At 37.5% G+C, this 25374-nt stretch overlaps 2 protein-coding genes across 10 annotated transcripts; one reads left to right on the forward strand and one right to left on the reverse strand.

Annotated features, from left to right (window-relative positions):
• Positions 1–10437: 10437 nt before the first annotated feature.
• LOC103714986 (uncharacterized) lies at positions 10438–20794 on the forward strand. Of its 7 annotated transcripts, none has more exons than XR_015968923.2 (6): positions 10528–10717; positions 12845–14622; positions 14835–14860; positions 16780–17718; positions 18934–18987; positions 19171–20794. XR_015968923.2 is itself a non-coding variant. In XM_088704667.2 (4 exons), the coding sequence occupies exons 2-4, from the start codon at positions 12969–12971 to the stop codon at positions 17530–17532; spliced, it is 2433 nt and encodes an 810-aa protein (XP_088560793.2). In that variant the 5' UTR covers positions 10528–10717; positions 12845–12968; the 3' UTR covers positions 17533–19157. The 7 variants fall into 7 exon arrangements, 1 of the variants encoding a protein (XP_088560793.2); XR_015968924.2 differs by lacking the exon at positions 19171–20794 and having other exon boundaries at positions 16780–17554; positions 17646–17718; positions 18934–19157; XR_016396520.1 differs by lacking the exon at positions 19171–20794 and having other exon boundaries at positions 10438–10717; positions 18934–19157.
• Positions 20070–24779, reverse strand: LOC103715018 (SNF1-related protein kinase regulatory subunit gamma-1-like). Of its 3 annotated transcripts, XR_015968926.2 has the most exons (8): positions 24588–24779; positions 23230–23399; positions 22825–22914; positions 22246–22407; positions 22054–22136; positions 21451–21642; positions 20820–21013; positions 20465–20597 (listed from the first exon to the last, which is right to left on the reverse strand). XR_015968926.2 is itself a non-coding variant. In XM_088704668.2 (7 exons), the coding sequence occupies exons 1-7, from the start codon at positions 24742–24744 to the stop codon at positions 20210–20212; spliced, it is 1242 nt and encodes a 413-aa protein (XP_088560794.2). In that variant the 5' UTR covers positions 24745–24779; the 3' UTR covers positions 20070–20209. The 3 variants fall into 3 exon arrangements, 2 of the variants coding, with proteins under 2 accessions (XP_088560794.2, XP_088560795.2); XM_088704668.2 differs by lacking the exon at positions 20820–21013 and having other exon boundaries at positions 20070–20597; XM_088704669.2 differs by lacking the exons at positions 20820–21013; positions 23230–23399 and having other exon boundaries at positions 20070–20597; positions 24588–24761.
• Between the last annotated feature and the right edge of the window lie 595 nt (positions 24780–25374).

Raw genomic sequence — 25374 nt, forward strand, 5'->3', positions numbered from 1 at the left:
GAAATCCATGGTGCAAGAAGTGTATTATTTCTCAGTTGGCCAATAATTTCTACCTACCTCTTTTTCCCAGATGACAGGTTGTGTGATTTTTATATGATAATGACTCAAACAAATGCAGCATGTGGCATTTTGCACATGCATGTGAAATTCTTAGCCTGCTGGAAAACAACTGAAATGGGAGCTTAAGTGACATTTAAAATAATTGATTTGGGTTGCCTAACGACTAGTTATAAATGGTAAAATTAACTACCGATTCAGAAAATGGTGGGGGATCGGTTATCATTCTGCTAAACCTTGTTAAGGTTGTTGCATTGGGACATTGAACCTTTAACATCATGCTGCATTCTTAGTCACTAAAAAATCTCACTAGGGTATGCTTTTGTAGTGATCAATCTCTCATCTCTTTAACTGAGACAGGAGGGTTGTCTTGGTCTATGTAGTATACTTGCAATTTTCACCCTTGGGACCTCAGTCAAACCCTAAGAAGAGGAGAAAGGCTAACATATGTTAGTGACAGTACTTTATGCACCGCATTTTTTTTCCTTTTTTCCTTTTTGGTTTTGTGTGGGAGGAGTGTGTGGAGTGTGGACGGTCAGATAAGGTATTTTGGTACACAAAAGACATACACGCACAGAGAGAGAAGAGCACTTCTAGGAACATTTTATATGAAATTATTCGAATTCTTTTGTTTTGTTTCTTCCCCTCTTTATTGTTACTGGTCGCCTTAGCTGTGAGACTGATGCTATCTCGGAAGATGGCACTAAAACTTAAAACTGCATAAAGGAGTAGGACGTATGACACAATTTTCCTTTTCTTTTTTCTTTTTTCAGTTATCTTTTTGACTAATAGAAATATTCACCAGCCATTTCATTGTTTTTTTTTTATTGATTGAAACCAGCCATTTCATAGGGGGATAAAAAGTTCTATAAAAAAAAAAAAAAATTTTTTTGCATGAACACCCTTCTAAAAATTCAAATTTACATGAATATCTTCTTAAAATTTATATTTATTTTTGTACCCTTATAAAGCACTGTTTTTGCGCAAATGCTCCTAATATAATGATTTTTCTAACATCGTTGATAAAAACCATATTTATTTTAATTAAAAATAAAATTATTTTTGAATTTTTTTTTTATTTTCTAGCGATCGTCACATAAATATATATTTTTTGCACATCGATCCATTAAAGAGATTTTAGTCATTTTAATTTGAAATCGTTAATTTTTTAATCGTGTTAGATGGTATGAGTACGTATGCAAAAATAAGCATAAAAAAGAGTAGAATAGCAAAATAAGTGTTTAACGAAGATATAAAGAGTATTCATACAAAATTCGATATTTAGTAGGGTATGCAAAATTCGATATTTAGTAGGATATTCATGCCAAAAATCCAAAAAAAAAAGGCACGACAAAAATGATTAGAAAATGCTCCATTAAACACTCGCAATAAACTATATTTGCTGCATACAACTACACCATATGATCTTCATTCTAAGCTACCAGGGCTTTCGGATCATCAAATCCATTCACTCTCTTGGCATCCATGGCCGCATGTTCTCCAGCCCCATTGCCACAATGTGGCTTCTTTTTTTCGAGGGCAGCATCAAACATGCCCTCCAAGGAGTACCGGAACTTGAAGCCAAGGTCCATGAGTTTCTCCGAGGAGAAGCGCAACCGTCCAGTTCCATCATCGATCCCTTTAAACCTACAAGAATAATTTCTTATGTTAGTCCTACAAATCTCTTTCCTGGAGGAGAAAATTTTTAATAATCATAGACACAATACTCTAGTGGTCTTTTAGAGTGACATCAGTGGATTCGCCTGCTATTCTGTTAGGACAGCAGCATCTCATAAACAAGCGAAAGGAAAAGAACACCTACTTTTGGGGCATGTTGTGCCGAGGACATCGCTCTTTCAGTGATAGCATGATGAGAAGAACAAATGCATCTTCCATTTGCTTCCAAGTGCTCGAAGAGAAATATATGAGCAATAATATATCGTAAAGATTAATTTGTATTCTGAAATACTTAATATGGGTAACAGTTGCATCCACCCTTTATTTCGAGATATCTGAATAATGGTGAGGGATGGAGAGATCTTACAGGCCAAGCAGGTTTTTCGTGAAGCTAATGAGGCTGCGGACTGGGTGGCTGCTTATGTAAACCAATCACATAGGATAGTATCCTATGGGCTGAAGATGGGAAGTTGCTCTTCGCACTCCGAGGTATTTTGTTTTTTAATTTTACTGAGTGCATCTGTATTCGTCTGATATGATCCACCCGCCTTAGCACAAAAGAAGAAGAAAAAGAAGAAGGAGAAGAAGAAGAAAGAGAGATAGAGAGAGACTAACAATGGTCCAATGTTCATAGTGAAGACTAACTTGCAGTTTGAAATACTAACATTGTAAAGGTTTACTTCGATTTCTTTCTTTATTTCCATTTAAAAAAGAAAAATTCATGAACGGGGCCTGCCCCTTTGCCTAGCAACTAGAGATTCATCAAATCATGATCGCTGGTCTGCTACCACAGCCGTGTGACAAAATCAAAGACCACTTAACCATCATTCTCTGTTTTGTTTTGTTTCATTTTATTTCTCTCCACACTTTTTCTCTCAATGGCCGTTCATGGACCTTTTTTTTGCTCCCCCTCACACCCCCCCTAACGTTAAAAGCCATCCCAAGAGGCAGGGCAAGTACCCACTAGTGTGATCCCCCGTTTAACTCAAAGGACCTATGCATGCACGTGAGCAATTTTTGTTAGCATTTGTGTTGATCATTATTTTTTTGTTTATACATATAAAGCAATATGCTATGAGATATAAACTGATGCATTATCAATATATTGATATTAATCAATTACTAAAAATAAAAATATCAGCTTAAATATAGTTTATTAATTTATATTCATATACTTTTAAATATTTTGATATCTCAATTGGTATATGCCTACTGATGACTTGGGGTATTTCAAATTAACTCCCTTTGATATTATCAAGCATTCTATCTTAGCTAGGTTAAATCAATATTAAGCACCCATTTCGGTACAAGTCATCCAATTTGATGGCCAAGCTATCAACTATTAAAACTTCTGCCTGCCATGTAGATAGGTAGATGAATAGACAGACAGACAGATAGATAGATAAATAGATAGTCAGCTTTGTTTGACTAGGACTCCTTGTAACCAGGATTGTCAATTCTAACCTCATTTTGATCTTTTTCAAGTTCTCACACTATATTTGTCAAGACTCCAAAAAGCCTACTCCTATATATCTTGTCAGATACTTATAAGTAAAACACAGTTTAAGGGTGTTTACTCTCTCAAATTGAACATAAGCTTAAAAAGGAAAAGCACAGGAGGAATTAGTTTTGTCTTTTAATTTTAGTAGGTATTTTTCCCCATGCTTGACATGGATTATTTTTTCATCAGTTTTATAAAAGATTAATTTTGCTCGCCATCAAAATATAGTTCCAAAAAGATGGGGAAAAAAGTTCTATTTTGTAATACCTATAGCTTGATTATTTTTGAACATGTTGGACTCAACGGACCAAAGCGGATTGCTGGTAACTCGACCCTTGCTTAAACTACTGATCAAATTTATTTAGTATACAAAAGATTCGTTGAATTAGGCAAAGTGGGCGGTAGCTGAGTGATTTCTATCTTATGAACTTTGTTTCTAATTTTGTATTCTCAAACTGACTAATAGTGTTGTTACAAGCTCAGCAATGTAAGCTTATGAGCCAAAAACATCAAAATATATACGAATTTCTTGGAACTCATTGTTATGACCCGGCAGCAGCAGAGATAATGATTAAAAAATAAAAGAAAATCAAAATGACACATCACAACCAATTATGCATGGTTTGACAAAATTTTCTATGTCCACTGGATAAGGTTTCTACTCTTTTCAATTAATCCACTGATAATTATACAGCATATGCAATAATAAAATGAACAGGACGGCAACAATAATGCCCTTGATAAAAGTCCGCCGGTAGCTGAATAGATCCTCCAATACTTACCTACAATCAGCTTACAAAGCCATGGTCGCACCACTGAGTCCTCCTGCACTCTCAAAAACCTCTCACATTATGTGTCATACTTATGATATATATATATATATTATGTTACATATACGTATGTATGTAAAAGGAAATACAAGTACTAATTAGAAAAAGACATAAAACTTAAGTTGGGAGCAGAAAAGGGGAGGGATAGATCTGAAGCAGATGCAGAGCCAGGGAAGCATAGGCACATTTCCCTTTACACAATACTATAGAAAACGATGAAGTTCTATATTTTTTCATAAACATACTAGGATCCTCTGCGGTGCGCATGCATGCTGCACTGCAAAACACGGTACATCTTTAGATAACTATCATCCTGATATGAATGACCATCAAATAATATATATTGTGTATGATATGGTATGCACTTGTAGATTGTCTTATTTGATGGATATCCATTTTTTATGATGGCCATCTATAGTCTTGCAATACTCTGCGGTGTCATCCGTGTACTGCGGAGGATCCATGCCCCTTGTATGTGCTATATTGCTTACATTCAAGCCAAGGAGAAAGGGACCAATGCGACTAAATATGGTATAACGTATGCTCGTTCTTTTTTTTCCCAGCCAACTTGCAGGAGTCGTAACTCGGCATTCAAATATAGCTTAGCAACGTACTTTCTTTATAATATACGTTACTTTCGTCAAAGCGTGCTCACAACGATGAGACAATGTCAACGGAGGCTAACCAAGCCAAATACATCTCTTGAGGATATATATATAGTTAAAATGATGCTGGCTGGATTAATCAATCCCATCAAAACTTGACCATTTCCACAAAATCCAAGCCTACAAATTCCAAACTCTTCAACAACATGTACTTGCATTCTTCACCATTTTCACAACCCACAGAAGACTAAGCACGCCAACCCACTCCCCTTACCTTCTCTTCCTCCACAGCAATGTCTGAAGCTTCGGGCCATCAGAAGAACCGTCGAGGGTACCGCCGACTCCTCTCCCAGCAGTTCTCCTTCAACTTCGGCGAGAAGAGCAAAGCGAAGGCCGCCACGACCAAAACGAAGACATCAAGCCACAAGGACATAAAAGCTCACCCTGTGATCAAACTTCTTGAAGCGCCGTCTAAGGATGCTGTGACGAAGCCCGAGTTCTTGAGGTATTTGGAATACATGAGGGAGGCTGGGACGTGGGATCCCAACTCAGGCGGGCCCTCGATCTATTTTAAGTAGTCTTTTTGTCTTCTTATCTTTCTTGTTTGGTACCACTTCATGTTTTCTACCTATAAAGTTCGAGGAGAAAAGTTCTTGTATCATTAGTTGCTTGTTTGATGAAAAAAAAAAACAATCTTTTGTCATGAATATTTTGCTCTTGTGATCAGGTACCATAAACCAACGCAGGAAAGAAAATAGTTTTGTGGTTAATGACGTTTTTCAATTTAATTAAAAATTTTATTCATGAAATGTTGCACTATGGCTAGCTAGAAATCCCATATGTGCATGAGAAATTTAGTGGAGATGTTGTGCCTGGATGGAATATTTTTTCCATTTAAATTTGTTTGTTAATGAGAAAAAACCATACAAAAGAAACAGGACAACTTGCAATTTTAAATAGATAAGGTGAATATTAGAGGGATTTAATTTCTTAATAGCTCCCATGTTGTCGGCTTTATATTGAACTTGATCCAATTTAAGCCCATCCGGATGCTAACACAACATCGAGTTTTCTTTAATTTATTCATTTTAATCGAGATTTTGTGTTTAAGCTAAGAGCCTCATGTATGGTAATAGGATATGATTAATGATGGTTATGATAAGGAATAAGTTTCTACATAATAGAGATTTATCACTCATCTTAATATTTGTAACCGCCTTTGATGGATGAGGCAAGTTACAAAGCAATACCTCATGGACTTGGTTCCCAATTCATCCGAGAATGATAAGATCCATGGGGAGTTCTCGGAATCGAGTTGAGAAACTAAGGTGTTGCTCCAGCTCTTCTTCCTATACTGTAGCTACGCTCACTAGATCGGTCTATAAAACCATGGCTCGAGATGTAAAGCCCAAAATATTCGATAGAAAAACTCTTCAAGATGTTTAAATTTTGATGATTTGCGAGACAGAAGGGCAGACAAGAAAACCTTGTGTGGAGGGGTGGTTGGTCTTGTTCTTTTCCGAAACATTGAAACATTCTCTATTAGACATGAGAATGTTTCAATAAGGCAACTAGTTGAAAAGAATATGCATGTCGATATTGAAACATGGATATCAAACTGTTGAAATAACAAAGTTGGCACCGCACTAGAATTAACAATGACCATGCTATACTGGAATAGAATCCAAGGGAAGAAAAATAGAGAAGCAGCCAGACAGACAAGTGCTAAAATATTTGAAAATAGTCCCTGTTTCATGTTTTTAACAAATGGATTTGACAAATTTATACTAAAGAGTTTCATTTGCAGCAATGATCAAACAACCTCCTATTGGGTGATCACCACCATATTCATGTCACGCTAGCACTATGATTGATTAAAGCTTCTGTATACCCTCACCATCAGCCATCACCGTTCATTATCATCTTCGGCCACCATCTAGTCACCATTGAAACTTTTTTTTTTTGCAAGGATTGTCATTAGATTTTTTGGACAATCAATACGCAAGTATCATGGTTAAAATATGATGATTCTCTCAAAAGAAATTTAGAGCACATTATTCGGAAGAAGTTAGACTTTAGAATGAAAATAGAATTGTGTGACTTTTATTCAGACTCTTTCCTAATATTCAAATTCTAACACGAACTAATACATCAGAGAATATAGTCATTCTAATTTTCAATCCAATTCATTCTGATTCTAATTCTGGTCTCGAACCAAATACAACAACTGATATGCTAATTGCCAATTCTTTTTATCTCAATTTTAAAATGTTGATATACTTATTTGGTGTGCCAAAATATACATGTTGATGTGGTGGTGCATTGCTGGTCATGCAGCAATTCAGCCACAGCTTGTGAACGTATGTGAGGCCACCAACTAGTTACATCCAAATCGAGAGTAGGAATGATTATTGACAAAAATTTGTATAACCCTGAGAACAAGAAATATTTGTATAAAATTAAAAAAGTATTCATATATATATATATATATATATATTTGATAATGGAAACAAGGAATATATCTTAAAAAATTTCAACAAAATATTAAAAATCTCAATCCTAGTTGACTTCCTCTTTTTCCCATGTTCTTAGAGATCTTCAATAAAATAAATAAATAAAGATTTGTTGAGTCAAGTCCATAAACAAAATTTCTGAATTGTGCCGGAGAAGGAAAGCCCCCACAGTCTACTATTTGTGTATTCTTTCTCCAAATGCATATATTTTTAATATATTTTTTAAGAAAAACTAGGAAGAAGGGGTGATTATTTTTCACGTATTTAAAACATATTTTTCCAGATATGAGGTTTTGTGCGGTGGCTATGTATCTTAGTAGATAGTAGATTACATTCAATTAAAAATAGTTTTAGTTTTACAACGTTTTAATGAAAAAAAGAAATTTGAGCAGGAGAATGCATCGAAAGAACTCAAACAAAGAAGGAAATTTAAGCAGGAGATATGCATGAAAAAAAAAAAAAAATCACGTCCAAATATCTAAATGGAATGGCTTTTTCCCTTCATGTCATGTGAGGGGAAGAAATAATGAGACCATATATCCTTTTTCTCAATTGAATGGGAATGAAAAATGCAAATTTTTCTTCTTTTTTTTTTAAGTACATTTGCACTCATTTCTCATTTCGGTTTCCAGAAAACTCTTACATGGCTCGACATCTATCATTGATCATCTCTTCTTGTCATATGCTCCTGTGCTTAATTACAGGTGTATTGACTTCTGTTAGAGAAAAGTTTTCTTATTGAAATGGTTAGAAAAAAGATTTGTTCTTTTTTGTTTTTTTAATCCGTAAAGTCTAAACAAACCCATTAATTCGTTATGCTAAAATTTATACTAAACAAACCATTAATCCGTTATGCTCAATTCTTGGGCTGGGCTTAAACCTTCTATTCGACTAAGCAAATTCTTTTCGAGGGTTAGTTCAATGGGCTGGGCCTGGTTTAATGAAGACATATGCTTCAATGGACCAACCCAAGACTGTCTAAAATTAACTACAGGGTGTGGACTGGCCCATTTGCATCCGTAATGTTTTGCTCCCTATAGGGAGACAAGAGAAGCACGTTTTAGGTATGATTACTACATTAAATGTTCCTATACTTAGCCTCATCATCTTCTTCTCTTTTCTATTTATAGCTTCCTTGCAATCAAAGCACTTCTCCGATTTTAATGTCCATCAATGTATAACCCAATGAAATGATCAGTGATATAAAGTTTACTAGACATTGCTTTGGAAGTTATATTCTACGAAACAATGTATTCAACAAAATAAAAATAAAATAAAATATCATGATGCATCATTTGTTATTATAATGGTCCATCATTATAATGCATTATTTAGTATTGTAATGGTCCATTACAAGACAAATCATGACCGCTATTTTTTACTTGTACTTAATTAAATGTTTTTAAATTCAATTATTTGATTTTTTTATTACAAGAGATGGTATAGTTTAGAAAATAATATTTTTTATCGAGTAAACGGTGATTGGAAAAATAATTTCCTTAGAAACAACAGCCTCCAGGAACACTCAACACGTCGGAAGGATTCTTGCTTGCGTTACCACATGATGGCAACACCATTTCAGGAGGAGCAGGAGGAATCTAACGGACAAACAGGACAAACTTGTGATCCTTTAAAGGTCTACACCTTTCATAGCGAGCAAGATTCTGGTTTACAATTTTCATTAAGATAAGGTGCAGCATAGGAAAGCCAACAGTTTGTTGAGTAACAAAAGTCGAATGATGTTGATGCAACACCAACTAATTGCCGCTATTTGAGTTGTTTATGTAATTCCGGAGTTGAGTAGGGCTAGGTTCCGTTTGAAAGAGTTTTTAGAAGGCTAAAAAGCACCTTCTGACCCTCCAAAAATATTTTTAGATGAAATATGGACGTTTGGTAAAAATTTCGAGAGGCTGTTTTAGCTTTTGTAGAAAGCTAAAAATAATTTTCTAAAAGAAGCTCTATTATGAAGCTTTCTGGAAAAGCACTTTTAGGCCCCGTCAAATTACACCGTAGTAAAAGGTTGTAACCCAAATTATACATGATCTTGTACATTGCAACTATTTTTTGACGTGGGGATCAGCTTGTGTGATGCAATCGGAGCATCCTAGGAATGAAAGAGGAGCCTTTGTTGTGATATGATGTGTAAACATCGAGAAAGAGAATATGCTCAATTGACATCTATTTGAATGCGAGATGTGAGCATAGAAACATATATTAGACAGGGAAAGTTGTGGAAATGCAGTCAATGATAGGAAAAGATTGATGAATGGAGCATTAAGAAATTTGAGACGTAGAGTAGAATAGGTTTTTTTAATTCCACATCCATTTTGTCTTCGAACTCAATCCTCTATCCTACTACTGGGAACTACTTACTCTGATTTCTCTGTGAACCTCCTTTTTTTTTTTTTTTTTTCTCCCCCCCCCCCCCCCCCCCCCCCCCCTCTTACTAAATCACAATTGCCTTCAACTCCTCTCAATTCATGTACATACAAAAAGAAAAGTTTTCTTTTTTATATAATTAATTGCTCATATTAGTCCATGACTCTATATATAACAACTGACAACCATTAGCCAAAATAAAACCATGAATCAAGATAGGGCCAGCACCCATCCAAATAATGTCTCCATAATTATTAGGCCTATACTTTGTGGCCCGATTGGTAGTGTGAAAAACATTTTGAGAAGTAATATACCACATATCAAGCATCAAAGAATGGTGGTCTCCATAATTATTTGATGACCGCCGCCAAATCACCCCAAGCAAATATCTTCTACAAAAGGAATATAAAGTTATGTTGAGCAAGTTGTAGTGTCTTTGCCCCTACGATCTCTTATCACAAATCCCACTTAAGTTTTGTCTATGGAAACACCAAGCTGCCAAACTACAATGCTATCATGGAGTTGTTCCCTTATCCATATAAATTACTTCAGTATATAAGTTCATGTTAACATTATTATGATGTTATAAGCCATCATACCATTATCAACCAGTTAACAACCTCAAACAATTAAGTTTATCAAAATGACATCCAAATAACAGTCCTTTATTGCTGTAACGGCGCCTGCCTATGACCGTTATAACTGTCCTAACCCGTTATCGTCCGTTAATAGGAAGACCACAAACAAGTGGAAGCCATTTTGTGGTCCTTCTTTTATCATTTCATTGGTGGAAACCTTCTTTTATTACTTTATTCCCCAATCCCCGACCAAGAAAAATTCTTCAAAGATATAATAATAAAATAATCTGGTGGGTCGCCTACGTCGGCACCCCTCCTGATTACGTGGCTGTGGTGCAGCGGCGTGGCCCTTCGCTTCTTATATCCAAAGCCCATCTCTTTTTTTTTTCTCTCCTTAAAACCAACCCAAAAAATTTAGCCCCGCAAAACCCCTGGCCTCCGAATGGCCCCGTCCTGCCCGTATTCTCTCTGGGATGGATGAAGTGTGGAGACTCTCTCTTGGCGGTGGAGTTGGATCTCGTCTTCGGGTGTGGAGTGGGAGAGGAGGGTGAACGGCGGTGGTAGCTGGAGAGTTCTGGTTTGATTTCTTTCTTTTTGATTAGTTTTTTTTGAAATATTATTTGGATTTGGTTTTTGCTCGATCTTGATGAGATTAGTGCTCGAAAGATTGATTCTTGATTGGATTTTGGATTATCGTTCCGTAGAAAATCTCTTCTTGGCTCGTTACTGAAGTGAATGAAACGAGAGATCCGTTTTACTAATTCCTTTCTTGATATTTTTTGCTGGTTTGTCTCGTCAAGAAAAGGAAAAAAGAAGATTTTTTTGCTGAGCTGGAAGTGAGGGGGATTTTTTTTTTAAGTGAATGAATGAGAGATCTGTTTTACTAATTCCTTTCTTGATATCTTTTGCTGGTTTTGTCTCCTCAAAAATAATAAAAAAAGAAGTTATTTTTTGCTGAGTTGGAAGGGAGGCGAATCGATTTGTTCGTAGTTTTAATATTGTTTGAAGGAAAAATAATATCTCTTGTTTAAAGTTGAAAACATAGGAGAAAGAGTAAAATTTGATGAAGGTGCCTGATTTAAACGATCTTCGGTGTTGGATTTTGCTTTCTGTTTTGAATAATGAGCAACGTCTTCTTTAATGATCTGTATGACTTTTGGACTTGCTAATAAAGGCTCTCTTGGGTGGATTTGAAAGAACAGTTTCCCCTTATGCGGTTTCTTTATTCTGAAACTAAGGGCCTCTCTTGTGTGGAAGTGGAAGTGGGTGCATGACTGGTTTTGGAAGCAGGTTTAGGGACAAGTTTCTGAAGCAGGTATGCCACCCCAAGTAGAAGCCTCATGCTACTGAAAATAACCTCATTTAAAAAAAAAAAAAAAAAAAAACAAGAACAGACAATTACGATGTTTAGTACTAAAGATGAACACTGAGAGTTGTCGAATATTCTGGAAGAACATCTTATATTCTAAACACCATTTTATTCAAGGGTTTAAATACCAGCACCAAGTCCAGTACCAGTTTTGTCCTGAAATGGTATGGTGCTGATACAATTGTGATGGACCAAGATGTTTAGTGTCAAAAAGAACAAAAAGCAACTTGTATGCAACCGCCGCAGCTGGTACAAACTTTCGGTACACAACTGCCACAAACCAATTCAATAGAGAACTGATGTCCTGTATCCATAGTAGCATCATTTTCTGTTAGAATCCTTACCAAATTGGCAGCATTTAAATCCTTGAGATTTTCACCCTAGTAGATTAGCAAGATCATTTGTCTATTGTTGCACCAAGAGCACCTTAGGTAATTTCTGCTAAGCTCTGATATGACAACTGGGACAAGCATGTGAAAATTGACTCAGTTTGTTCGTGAAGTGATTGAGGGGGAAGGTTGTGGACATGTTAATTCAGTGCAAATTGCAGCTAGCCAAGGGTCTTAAAAATAATCAACATAATTATCTCAAGGACAAGTTCTTCTCTCAAATAGACTGCACTGAGGAACTGATAAAGCTATGGTTTGCATTTGCATTTTTTTTCCTTGTATATTTCTGCCATAGATGGCATATTTGTAACACAACTTACAAGGGGCATTATCAAGGTCCGCCGTACCGGTACCGGTCGGCGTACCGGTGGCGGGCCGGACCGGTACGGTACCGGTCCGGTCCGGTACGTACCGGCCGGTACCGCGAGCCAAAAACCACAGCGCCTCGTGCTGTGGTTCATTAAAAAAAAAAAAAATTCGTACCGGTGCGAACCGGCCCCGGTACGAGGCCGGTACCAAGCGGTACCGGCTGGTACCGACCGGTACGGGCTCCGTACCGGCCGGTTCGCACAAGAAAACCGGAGATACCGGTTTTCTTCTCCGGTTTTCTTGTGGTTCCGGTACCGGTCTAGGACCGGTACGTACCGGCCCGTACCGGCCGGTACGGGCCGGTACGGCATTCCATGGGCATTATCAACAATCAGGACAGGCTCAATTACGAGACAGCTGGATGCAGCTTTTCTGAATACCTTGGTCTGAAAAGTGATGAGCGATGTGCATTAACTGATTCACTTTATTCTCATCCCCCTGCCCCGCCTTGCACAGGTTCTTTCTCCTTTTATTGAGTATTCTGAGCATTTAGTGTTGCTTTTGTATTTGTCGTTGCTCTGACAAAGCTATCTTTTCTTTGGACTTCAACAGTTGCTGAGTCTTTCTTTTCTTGCAGGCTTCTCTTGAATGAATCTAAAAACTACTTCAGAACACTTGGAAATCAATGTGTCAACTCTGGAGTGGCTTCACAAATTTCAATTAGTTTAGCTCAGGAGATTTGACTCTTCAAAAAGGATATCATGTTAGAACCTGTTGTACAAAGATGTGATAACAAAGAAGATATACAACTTCTTTTGAGTAATGTGAATGTTAGAAAATCTTGTTATCAATACCAGTCACAATGGATGGCACACTGGTTGCAAGTAAGCAGCAGTTCAACTAGTTCTAAATGTTGTACGGTTGCTGATGCAAGATACCAAGAAAATATTGTAAAAGAGCAGGGGCACTTGCCAGTTGAAACTACAAAATCTATAGAGGCCACCAAAATATTAAGCAGAGGTATGAATCAAGGAAAAACCTCTGCAAACAAAAGTGTGCATAGAGCCGATCCTAATGAATTAAATGTGGTTTTAGATGTTCACCAGTCAACTGAATCTGTGAGAGCTGAAAATCGACAGTGTAAGATAATTAACAATTCTGTGGTTCAGAAAAAAATGAAGTTACTTGATGCTAGAGCAGCAGTATCAGATACATTATCTGTTCATAAGTTTCCAGACTCTTCTATAGAATGGGAAAAGTTCAATACTTATGGTATCATGAATTCAGAAAATGGTTGCTCAGAATTGAACAGCTTTCCCAAGTTTGACATCAACTGCAAAATAGAGAGCATCTTAAATCCAAAAAAAAGGTCAGTACATGGTGCTGTGGCTGGTAGATTATCTGAGCCTCAAATACTACTGAATGAAACTAAATTGGCTCCCCATGTAATAGAATTTGCATCAGAAGAGCAGCAGCTTAAAGTGGAAATGATGACACAAAAAAACCAAGAGATTGATTCTTGTAAATCTATGAAAGGCTTCTTACATTGTCAAGATGATTTTACAGGATCTATCTCGCACTCAGCAATTGAAAGATTAAAATTCTTTGGATCAGATATGAGGCCTTGTAATTCCACTAAAGGAGAAAGTGATCCTTTGAGCTCAGAGCATGAGTTTAAGGAACATTCTCTAAACGCTACTGTCACTAGTTTGGAACATATGTTTCGTAATATCTCCAACAATGCTGCATTCATGATGTCAGAAATGAAAGGCGATGACAAAATAATTGCTCGTGATTTTAAGAGGTCACGGTCGAGGGTGAGCAGTGGGTCCATGCAAATGCCTAGAGACTCTTCTCCTGGTGATTTTCCTCTTCGATTACTAACTAGTGAACATAATAATGAAGAGCTACTTAATGTTTCTGGTAGTGGATTGTTACCTAGTCAGAAAAGCTTTCTAGGGTTAAACAGATTAGATGATATTGGATATCTTCGTCATTCATCATGTCAAATGCCCAACTGCTCCGTTCTTGATGTGGGAACACCGAGAGTGCAGACCACTTTGAATACTGCAAACAAAAGAATAGGAGAATGTCAGAAACTTTCTGATCAAGTGGAGAATTTGTTAATCACAAAGAAGATGGGCACGGAGTTGTCTCATGAAAAGCTAATGACTGAAAAGTCAATGGATTATGCCAAAGTCAAAGGATCTCCCTTCTTCGAAATGCTAACATTACCTACTGTTTCACAGTACATTGGCATGCAATATGATGATCTGCAGCCTCTGGTAAACTCAAGCAACATTGGAGATAGAGAAGATGGCAATGGCATGGATACTCTGGAAACACAAGATGAACCATCATATAAGACTGATACAATGCTTGTTGGTATTCTTCATGTACCAAGCTCTCCAGCAGGTACAAAGCTAATCACAGCTTTTGTATGATTAACCTATAGTGAACTTAGGTGCTTCAACTTTCTCTTGCTTAGAAAAAGTATCTGCCAATCTAACTGCATCACTGGGAGGAAAATGTTATAGCACCGCATTAGTCTAGACCTTACTTTTAGGAGCACTTATATACAGATTTCCTATACTTTTTAACTGATCATTCTTCTTCATGTTTTGCAGGTGAAACTTATTCCAGAGTGCAAGAGGTATAGGCAATCAACATGTCCTCATGCAGGAGCTTAAGCATATTTACATTTTTTTTTTAGGTCGCTGAAATATCCATAGATAGAATTATTTAGACTCCTAAGCTGTGGAATTATGCAACTGCATTTTCTTGAGCTTGTTTGAATTGTGTAGCAAAAAAACCTACTGATTGCTTTATTTAAGTCATAGATCCAAACATAAGGGTAACATCTAAATGCCTCAAACAGAATGCATACATTTAGTCTATCACTCAGTTATGCATCAGTTGGACCAAAAATGACCAAAAAGATAGACTAGTGAGCAAGCATATATGGAAGCCTATAAAACTGAACATCCATCTACTGCATCATCATCCACAGATCTCGAAACATGTTCTAACCAAAATTTAGTGGATTTGAATGCTCTAAATTACAAGTAAAATCAAATACTGTATCATATGTTCAAATGATTTTATTTTACTTTTTTAGGTATTTGTATGTTGTAGAGTGTAGACCATTCTAAAAGTACAGATTTTCAACTCCAATGTTTTTTCACTTTTTCGATTGCACTTAAATCCTATTAGCAGGATTCTCCTTCCTTCTTTCTCTCCCTCTCTGTGTCTGCGCATCTCTCTTTCTTTCTCTCGTTCTCGTGTGTATCCATCCATCACCCATGCATCTTTCCATACATGTTTTTTGTGCATGGACTGTCCATATGCACATGCATACATAGATATTTTGCATAGAACTCATGTATAGAGGTCGTGTAATATTATTGACAAGTTTGTAATCATGTCACTGACAATGCAAGAGAAAGGTAATATGCAAGGTTTATGCAGAGTTAAGATGATACTCGAACACCTACACCTCGTATTCTTTAGCTCATATTAATCCAAATGAACCTTAGTCTTTCATCCAAGGAAAATACATCTCTGGGTTGATCCGACAACCTGCAATTCTTAGCTTCACCACAATATGACCCCACAACTTTGGTATGCAGTTGCTCATGCATCTGATGTTATTAAAGATCTGAAGTAATAAAGATTGACTGGTTTCTCTTGTTTATGAGTTGCATATCAAAAGTAATTTTGTAAAAAGGAACAAAAGCAAGAGATGGTTTTTGAATGGATTAATGAAGATGGTATGTCACTGGAGTGGGTGTTGGTAGAGTGGGTGCAAGAAATCATGCAGAAAATCCTGACATTTTAACAAGTCAGCATATGGTTAATAGATGTGGGATGGTCTTGTATTGTTTGGGGATGTCTTGATGTCACTGCTTATATCTCTGGACTAGGAGATTCAACTCTTAACAGGTTAGCTTGGCTTTACTAACAATGGCAATTTGTTGTTTTCTTAAGGACCTTTAGATAATTTTTCCATATTGTACTACATCTATCCTTTGCGTCATACATCTTTGGTCATTTACTGACGTGTTTCTGATATCATTTAGCACATAGATGTTTATAGCACATATGACTTTATCAAATTGAGAGAGAGCGGGTAAATGGGAGAAAAGATGTAGAGAAAGGAGGAAGGTGATCTCATAGATGAGAGAGTCATCCAAGATTTGTTATTTTCTGTTCTTCTTGCCTCCACCTGTGGCACCATGTAGATGTGGATTTCATTCCCCAGATATTTTTCTAGATTGGTGTTACTAATAACTATTACAATTCCACTTATGTCATCTTAAGACTAAAACTCAGCCATTGTTTTCCTGATGTGGCTGATGCTCTTATACATGAGATTCATTGTACACTGCAAATATCTGCATCTTTAACTGCACTAGACCTTCCTAATATGCAGTTTTATGCAGAAAGGTTGCAACCGTTTGTGTAGCCCTATTGTCTTATGTGGTGCCTTGATGTTTACATGCATATTATGATTAATCAGCATACCATTAAGATGATTATCAGATTATTGTTATTAAACTATAGATTCCACAGGGTGTTGTGTGCCCTAAACTGTCAAAATGTGAGTCAACAGCAGCTTCACCAACCAAACAAGCTGTAAACGGAGATGCAGAAACCAAGTTACGTTATATGAATGTTGAGCATCCCACTTCTTCAGAGAGAGCAGCCGGTATGACTAACAGGGAAATGAACACATCTAGAACAGAGAGCATGGATGCAGATCACATTCTTTCTCATGTTGGGAAGCCAAATAATTCAAATACCAGCACTCTACTGGAAAGTTCAGTACGTGCAGATGCAAGCAGTAGATGGTTTAAACGTCTTAGACAGAACCCTTCAGACTCTCTTGCCCTTGGTGCTAAGAGATTCAAAATTAGGGATTGTCAGTCAAGTAGAGAAATCAGAACCTTGTTCGATAGAGTAGTTAATTGTAGCAAACCAAGCTCTGCTTTGACAAAATGTCTTGAAGAACAGCAGAAGCTTGATAAGACCATGCTGTCACCACATAATGTTGTGCATTCCTATGGAGCATCAGTAAAAGATATACGTTTCTGGATTCGAAGATGGTGTCGTAATAGTTCTCAAGCAGCACCTGTTCAAGCAAAACTAGCAACACCAGTGCCATGTGAACCAGAAAACTCGAAAGTTGTACCTGAAAATTTTGATGGGAAGCAATTACCAAGCATTGCAGCTATGGCATTGATGGGGAAAGCAATGAACAATTTTCGGCCATGTGAATTTCAGAAAAGGGGGTCTTCTGTAGTATGGAGAATGGAAGGATTCTGAAGAGCACATGACTTTTTATCGGGTAATGATGATTAAACTCAACCTATGCTTCCTGTCTGCTGCAGCCCAGAAGGTGCAGAAAGTGATGGACATGTCTAATAAACCTGGTGTAGATGCTGTTTTGGTGAATGAAAGGTGCTAAAATTAACTGAGGTTGGGAGGTTGGCAAGATTCAGCATTGCACCAGTAAGTTTCTTGCCCAGTTTTTTGAATTTATACATATTATCATTAAGGGTCATGTCTCCACCTTCTTTTTTTTTCCATAGTTGCCATCAAGGAAACTGAATTCCATAGTCTGTTTTTAACATATTCTTTTGTCATCCTTGGTTTCATAGGTCACAGGCTCTCTTAAATTTTCTAGGATTTAAATTGCTTTTATAAACTTTGATTCTGTGGTATATATTCATATTGCTAGAGCTTTTATCCTTTATATAGTTTGCAAAACCCTAATTCATCTAAATGAGAGCTGCAAGTCGCCAAAGATGATAATGGTTCTTGGTCAACAATAGCATCAAAATCCTAATTATTTCAGTTCAACTTTTGTAAATCTTTGCTAGTTAGGCATCTCTATGCATATGTACTTATGTAGATATGTATGAATGTCTGTGTGTATGTCTATTCATGTGTATGTACATATGTACATATGTATGTACGTATTTATGTATATATGTATGTATGTATGCATATATGTATGTGTGCATGTAGGTTTGTATCTACATATGTATGTGCATGCGTATGTATGTATCGACATATGCATGCATGTGTTCATGCATATGTATGTATATCTACGTACTTGTACTTACATAATTAGATCCTAAAAAAATTTTGAAAGTTAAATAAAAGTTTTGTAAAGCTTTCTCGGAGCTGTTACACCAGCACCAGTTATGATCTGCAGTTGTTTAGATCATGGTTCCAGTGGAACTTAGAATAGCAATGCAAATGCCTAGTAAATTTCGCTCTATTCTGGAATTGTACTCATAATCCAGTTGCTCCTAGTCTACTGTTCTCTTTGGAACTTAGGCCACATGTCCATCAATCGAGTTGCTCCTAGTAAATTTCTCTCTATTTTGGAATTGTACTCATAATCCCGTTGCTCCCAGTCTATAGTTCTCCTTGGAACTTAGGACACATTTCCATCAATCCAATTTTATTTACAAATCACTTAAGGACCATTGGAGTTGAATCTCTAAGCTCATGGTCAGAAGTTTTTTGTTTTCTGCCCCTCAAAGTGATTTGCAGGCTCCAGAAACCGAGTTTCAAATGTAATTGCATGAAAATCTTGAGGTATAGTGTGCACACTGCTAGTTCGCCTCTATAATATGAGCGGTGATGATATTTTTTGAATTATTTCTTTCCCCTTACCTGGAGAATGACGCGTTTTATGTTTCGCTTGATTTACAGAGCAAATATTTGGCATGGTATGCACAAGTTATGCTCGAATTTTGAAGCTTGCAGGTACAGCCGATCATGTTATCAGCTTTTCTTTGTTAACTGTCTTTGAAAGTTTTGACCAGACACCGTCATTGAAATGTGAACCTTGACATGGTTTGTTGACGTTGAGAAACAAAGGAGTGTCTATTTTCCATCATTGTCCTTTATATTATTTTCAGCATGTTTTGCCTCAATGGATGTTGTTAGGTGGTTTTGCTTGTGTTGCTGATTCCTTTCCAAGGCTGGTAGCTTGTGAAAAGAGTCTTATGATGGAGAGTTTTATGATTCATGGGTTTGGTGCAATACACAGCGGGGTTGTATAGGGCACCAATTACCTTGTGACATGTGGAAGTAGAGCCTTTTCAGCTAGCAGGCTGGACCACGAAGAATCTCTCTCTTGAAAGTCTTCAAAGTTTCTGCATATCGAGCAAGGAAATCAAACCTTATGTTGTTCAATCCACGACCAAGGAAGGCAAGATTAACCCCAGCACTACCACATTGATGGCCGAAACCAACAACACAACAAAGAATCTTCAGAGACAACCACATTGCGGGTAACAGTAATGGACTTCATAGATAAAAGCATTTGCCAGATGAATATATTGGATGTGGCAAAAATGAACAGAGGCATATCTAATAGAAGTCAGAAGCGTTCAGGAAACAGTTAATAAATCAGTGTGCCAACTTGCTTCGGTTCTCTCGGCTGCCATCAGCTATTACCGCTAGTCCGCTACTACTTCCCTTGGGTTACCTGGGAAATTAGCCATCAGCCTTCCAACTTGGACATTCTGCTTCTACGGGAGTCTCATACAGTGTGGAGACTTCGCTCGATCATGAGACTGTGCAGTGCAGCAGTGGCACAGTGGCAAGTTAAACTGCATGTTCCACCTTTACTGAATTGCATGGCCTCATTTACACAGTACTTGGCTTCCAGGACAATGCAAAAATTCCAGCAACGAAGGCCGGATAATTAATCTACACAATCCATTCATCTTAATCTTTTCACGCAAAACAGGGAGATTCCCTTCAGACTACTCCTAGCAAAAGGAAACGGGGAAATCTTTCAGAGGCATCAATGAAAGTCCACGATGCTACCGAGAAAGAAATTACGGACACAGAGGCAAATCATGTGACACGCTGATTCATGATAGGCAAGGTTGCTAGTTACAATTACAGCAACTTCTTACATCCATTGCTGAAATCGGCATCAGAATTTCTGTAAATACGAGAGAGCGAGACCAAGACTTTAATGTTTTCGGATCATCATTCCGTCCTCCACATGGCACCCGGCCTGCTCTAGAGCTGACTTGAAGAATCCACCCCCATCAATTCTTGAATCCATGCAGGGTGGAGAGAACTCCGAGATGATATCTCCGAGCGTGACGACACCCTCGAGCTGTCCTGATTGATTGACTAAGAAAGTGCAATCACTCCCGGATGCCACCAGATTCTCCATGGCTTGTTTGAGGGTATCAGTCTTCCGGTTGGTTGTCGGGGTGCCCATTTGAGGAAGGAACTCATTCTTTAGGCAGAGAGCCCCAATAGAAGCACGTGCTTTCTCTGCTGATGAATTGGTGCCCGGATCGCTTCTGACAGCGTTGGATTTTTTGATGAATTCGTCAATGGTGAGGCACCTGAAATTGCAAGTGTTTCCCATCAGCTCTCGTATTTATGAAAGCTGTTAACAATAAGCGATGAGAGCAAGGTTGTTCATTGACAACAGGCTAACAAGAGCAACTTTGTTCATTGATAATTTTTCAATATGTGTGAAGGCTATTATAATTTATGTTCAAGATTATAACAAGTAATAAGCTTCAGTGACTGTTCATAATGTCTATGTTAAGTGACGACGGCACCTTGTAGAGAAGTAGTTTATGGAGCTTTGTTGACATCAGATGACCATTGTATATTGAAACGTCTGACCTTATGCGCAGCCATTGCTCATAACAAAAGCCACTGGGACTTGGTGTGCAAGTTCAAACCTCTTCTTAGCTCCCACACAAGGACGCGATCATCGGTTGAAACTCAGAAAGGTCATTTTTTTACCGTTCTTCCAGGAAAAAAGAAATTCAAATAAGAAAACCATCCAAGCTAAATGATCGATAGCATGAATCCTCTTTTAATCAGCAAAAACAATGATTTCGAAACTGTAATGCTGCATGGGATATTTATAATCCTAGCAACAATTTCTTTAAGCAAAAATATTATCATGAAACATAAACTGAACTAAAGCTCAGATATTCAATCAATCAAGTCACAGTTGTTACTTCGATGTTGGATTAAGCAACAAAATAAATTAAACTCATTAAATCAAACAGTATTGGTGGTTCCAGGATGGTTATATCTTCACCTTTATTTTTTTTTCTTGTTTTTTTCTGTGCATTTATTTTTATTTTTCTTCTGAAGGAAGCCACCTTCAGGTTGTTGCCCCATCCTTACAAACAGTGTTACTGCCACAGTTAACAAAGATGGTGATCAAAAACTTACTTCCTGCTGTTGAATATGGACTCATCCTCCAGAAGAAGATAAACCTCACTGCACCTCACACACCCCATCAGGGTTGCAGTTTTCCGTTCGACCACTGCAACTCTATCAATTTGTTTCTCCCACAGTACGTGCAATGCATCTGCCAAGCTTTGATCAGCGAATACATGAACAAACCCACCAGCATTCATGAACCTACGCAGAACATATATAAATTAGTTTAGCAGACCTTTTCTAAAATACAACTTGATTTGGTTTATAGTTGATCATATACCTAATATAACCTCGCATCCAATTTATCCTAACATTTTAGCTTTCTAGGCTCTGCTTCTTTCCTCATTGCAGTCAGGTAGATCGATCATATTAATGTCTAAATTACAGACTTTATAGCTTTGGACAATTTAACATATTTGATCCCAGTATAGATGGCAGATGCCATTCTTAAGTGTCAGTGAGTGATCGAATACTTTTCAACACATCTTTTTTGTCTTTGCACAAATAAGCCCATGCTTTCCACTTCAAACATATTTGCTCTCCTCCTTTTTCATTATGTTTATATGAAAAAAGAAAAAAAGAAGAAGTTTTATTTCACTTCTTCTGACTTACCCAAATTCCCTGAGGGCCTTCTCTGCAATTTGGTCGAACCATTCTAGTCCACTAGACTGGAGGAGCAGCTGAACCACTGCACTCTAAGACAACAAAAGCATCTTATGCTTTTTCCAAAACAAATATATCACAAATAACTATCCCTGTTTGAGAACATGTATTAGAGTAAATTAGATATATAGATATAGTTACCTGAGTAATGAAACCAATGACACAAGAATTGGATGACTCAACAACTGGTACTACTTTCAATCTGTGGTGTTTCGAGAAGAGCATCAGCACATGAAAAAGTGAGTCAGCTGCTTGAACAGGGAAGAAGGGTTCCCATAAGAATGATTTTGCTAGCTCCCCTATCTGTTTAAGATAGTCCTGAATTTAGTAAACATGGATGAACAAGAGAGTGCATTGTCTTTAAAGAAAAAGCATTATGCTCAAGCAACTCGCTCAACGTCTAGTAGTATAGCTAATATCGTTCCAAAGAAGAATGTTAGTGTTATTATTTATGGAACAAACACTATCATGTTGCTATGCCATGTTTATCGAGATTGAGTCAACATGCAAGCACACTGTGGTGAGTCCAGTGGATTAAAATTATGTAAGTGACATTGTAGACTCAGGGAACTATATGTGTGCATAAAATCAAGGCTTCTGATTTCAGCAGGATCATTTCGTGCATTAGAGCAATCTAACGTTTGCTTGGACTTGTGGAACTAAGATGTCAGGAAGTCATAGGATTAAGTCAATAAATGTCAAGAATTTCGCAAGGCTTACCTTGGTTCGTCCAATTTTAGATGTTTGTTCTAGCACCGAGAGAAACCCCAGGTAGTTGTTTTTCGATTCAACTTTCACTTTGTCAAATTCCTAGTGAAGAATAAACAAAGTATCATGAAACTGGATAAAATACATTGATCCTTGATTAAAGTCGATAAACACAAACCATGATGTCAAAAGGCACTTGAGTATGACCATGAAGAGGAAAACTCAGCATGACTCAAAATATTTGAAGTTATTTATGAGCTTATAATTGAATGAAGCTGCATCTGAACCAAATAAAGAGGAAAAAAACAACAACAACAACATCTGAAACATCAATTTTTCCTTTGAGAAAAGTACCATAATGACTTGTTCTTAGTCATAATACTTGCACATGAAAGAAATGAAGTGAAGATCATTTACCTCGAGGCACCACAAGACCATGCTTGAAAATTCAATGAAGCCTATATCCCGATCAACAAATTCCTTTAAATCAGAATTCACATTACCCACAATCGGTGCACCAGATACATTTTTATCATACAACAAACTGATTGCATCTTGTACACAGTCGTCAGATTTTATCTCCAGAACTGTACAGAATTGATGACACATTGAATGATTCCCCCGAACAATTTCAACTTACAATACAAAAAAGTCCATTCAAGCAGAACTACATAAATAAGAACAGACCAAATCATGTAACTCCATCTAAGTTCGATTTCTAAATCTACAGCATAATTATTTCCTATCTAAAGTCATATATTTGAAAAGGGCACTTAAAAAATAAAAACATCTCTTTTTCTTAGCAAAAGAGAAAATAAGCCACATCATTGAGGCATTGCTATAACGGAAAACAGGCCATCATGCTGGTAGGAGACCAGCAATTTATTTAACGATCTTTTTTTTTTTTATGACGACGTTGGCATGTGGTTGCATTTTAAGTTGAATCCAGTACGAAATTTGTGCGTCAGACGAATGCAGTTCCGAACCAAAATTCTGTCAGGTGTAAGAGGATTTCAGACGAATACTAGTCAGTAAAATGAGCTTAAATTCCAATAGCCAACAAGCCTTGCTCAGCTAGATCAATGGCATTTAATTAACTTGCATGATAATGACTAGAATGTCAAAATCATTTTAGAAAGTTGGCATCTTTTAAGAGTCACCTGAAAAATAATCTCAAACCTCAATGAAACATATGTTGATCTGCAAAGCTTAGCCAATACAGACGGGCAAAACTTAAAGTACGGCAATAAAACTAAAAGATCACATTCTATATTCTAAAAGACTTGTTCGCATTTGGACTTTCGATTTTATTATTAGTCTGAAGTCAGGCCTCACATTCTCGACCTTGTACGACCACAGAGCTGAAGCAGAGTTTCAAGTTCTGTATGAATAAGAATTAACAAACAGACAAATGAGCAAACAAATTTCATTAAGAAGCCGATGTTGGTGTGGCAGTATCCGAATATTACTTCGAAAATAAAATTTAAAACTGTCAACTTTCTAGTAAAATCATGAACAACACCAGCCATACTAGATTCATTTCATCTCTCGAGTCCCTTTTTTTCATGTTGTCTTATGTAACATCAGCCCTTTCATGTTTTTTTTTCCTTCCCCATCCCTGCTTAGTAGTCAGCTAACATCAGCAACCAACAGCATGAACACCTATCGCATTCTTAATATGAGAAAAGGAGCTAGCATTCCTCCATCCTAAGAAAAACCATATATTGGCAAACAAGCTTCCTCTCATATTGAAGAAGGACCGAAAGAATACGTACCAGGAGACGAGTTACGGATGCCAGGGATTGTATCGATGGGAATGTGATCCAGAAAAGACTGGAGTGCGCGGCTCGAATCAACTTCGCACTTGCCGCCATCTCCTCCCAAGGTTGAGGTGACGACTCCCTCGTTCTCCTCCACCTTCCTCAGGTCCATTCACCCCTCTCTTAGCTTCCTCTCTCTCTCTCTCTCTCTCTACACCCTTCTTGGCTCTTCAATTCTTCCAAGCAGGTGGCGCTCCAACTGCCCATGACACGTGCCACATGTAAAACGCCAGGAGAAGTAGAGGCATGCAGATCTTTCCCCACGTGTGCTATGACAGACCGTATCTTAGGAAGCCGATTCAACGGTGACCTGCGTCAGTCGCTACAAGGCGATTTGGTCCGTCTCTAGTTCACTGCTTGTGCGGTCCATGTTAGGCCCACTTCGGTTTGGGCTTTGATTGGCTTTGGGTTAAAGACAACCCAAGTCCTAAAGAAGTTTCTGTCTCGGAATGGTCTGAAATCACTTCCCATGCCAAGAGAAATTAGGCTCGAAAATGCCGGAAATGACTTCGGCTAGTGAGCTAAAAGTTTGCACTTGAAGAATCCTCCAGAGGTATTATAATAGAAGCAGTGGGGTCAATTTCAAGCCGTGTTTATGCTAAATAAAGTCCTGTTCTCTGACGTGCTTTTGATTGTTTTAGTTAGACAATTTCAAGCAGGTTTGGATGGCGTTTGGGAGTAGTAGGATACAATCATACAATGCCTAGAATTCGATAGACATGCGACACAACTTCCGAACAAA

This window comes from Phoenix dactylifera, chromosome 9, assembly GCF_051530095.1.
Source record: "Phoenix dactylifera cultivar Ajwa chromosome 9, Ajwa_hap1_PhDact_Kaust_v1.1, whole genome shotgun sequence".
In the NCBI taxonomy this organism is placed as follows: domain Eukaryota; kingdom Viridiplantae; phylum Streptophyta; class Magnoliopsida; order Arecales; family Arecaceae; genus Phoenix; species Phoenix dactylifera.

What these genes read in the sequence shown, in the direction of transcription:
- LOC103714986 (XM_088704667.2), top strand. Translation starts at nt 12,969, where the DNA reads ATGTTAGAACCTGTTGTACAAAGATGTGATAACAAAGAAGATATACAA. An exon ending in TGTACCAAGCTCTCCAGCAG is followed by an intron (nt 14,623 to 14,834) that starts GTACAAAGCTAA and finishes CATGTTTTGCAG; the next exon opens with GTGAAACTTATTCCAGAGTG. An exon ending in CTTATTCCAGAGTGCAAGAG is followed by an intron (nt 14,861 to 16,779) that starts GTATAGGCAATC and finishes TAGATTCCACAG; the next exon opens with GGTGTTGTGTGCCCTAAACT.
- LOC103715018 (XM_088704668.2), bottom strand. Translation starts at nt 24,744, where the DNA reads ATGGACCTGAGGAAGGTGGAGGAGAACGAGGGAGTCGTCACCTCAACC. An exon ending in CTAAAATTGGACGAACCAAG is followed by an intron (nt 22,408 to 22,824) that starts GTAAGCCTTGCG and finishes TATCTTAAACAG; the next exon opens with ATAGGGGAGCTAGCAAAATC. An exon ending in TCATTGGTTTCATTACTCAG is followed by an intron (nt 22,137 to 22,245) that starts GTAACTATATCT and finishes TTGTTGTCTTAG; the next exon opens with AGTGCAGTGGTTCAGCTGCT.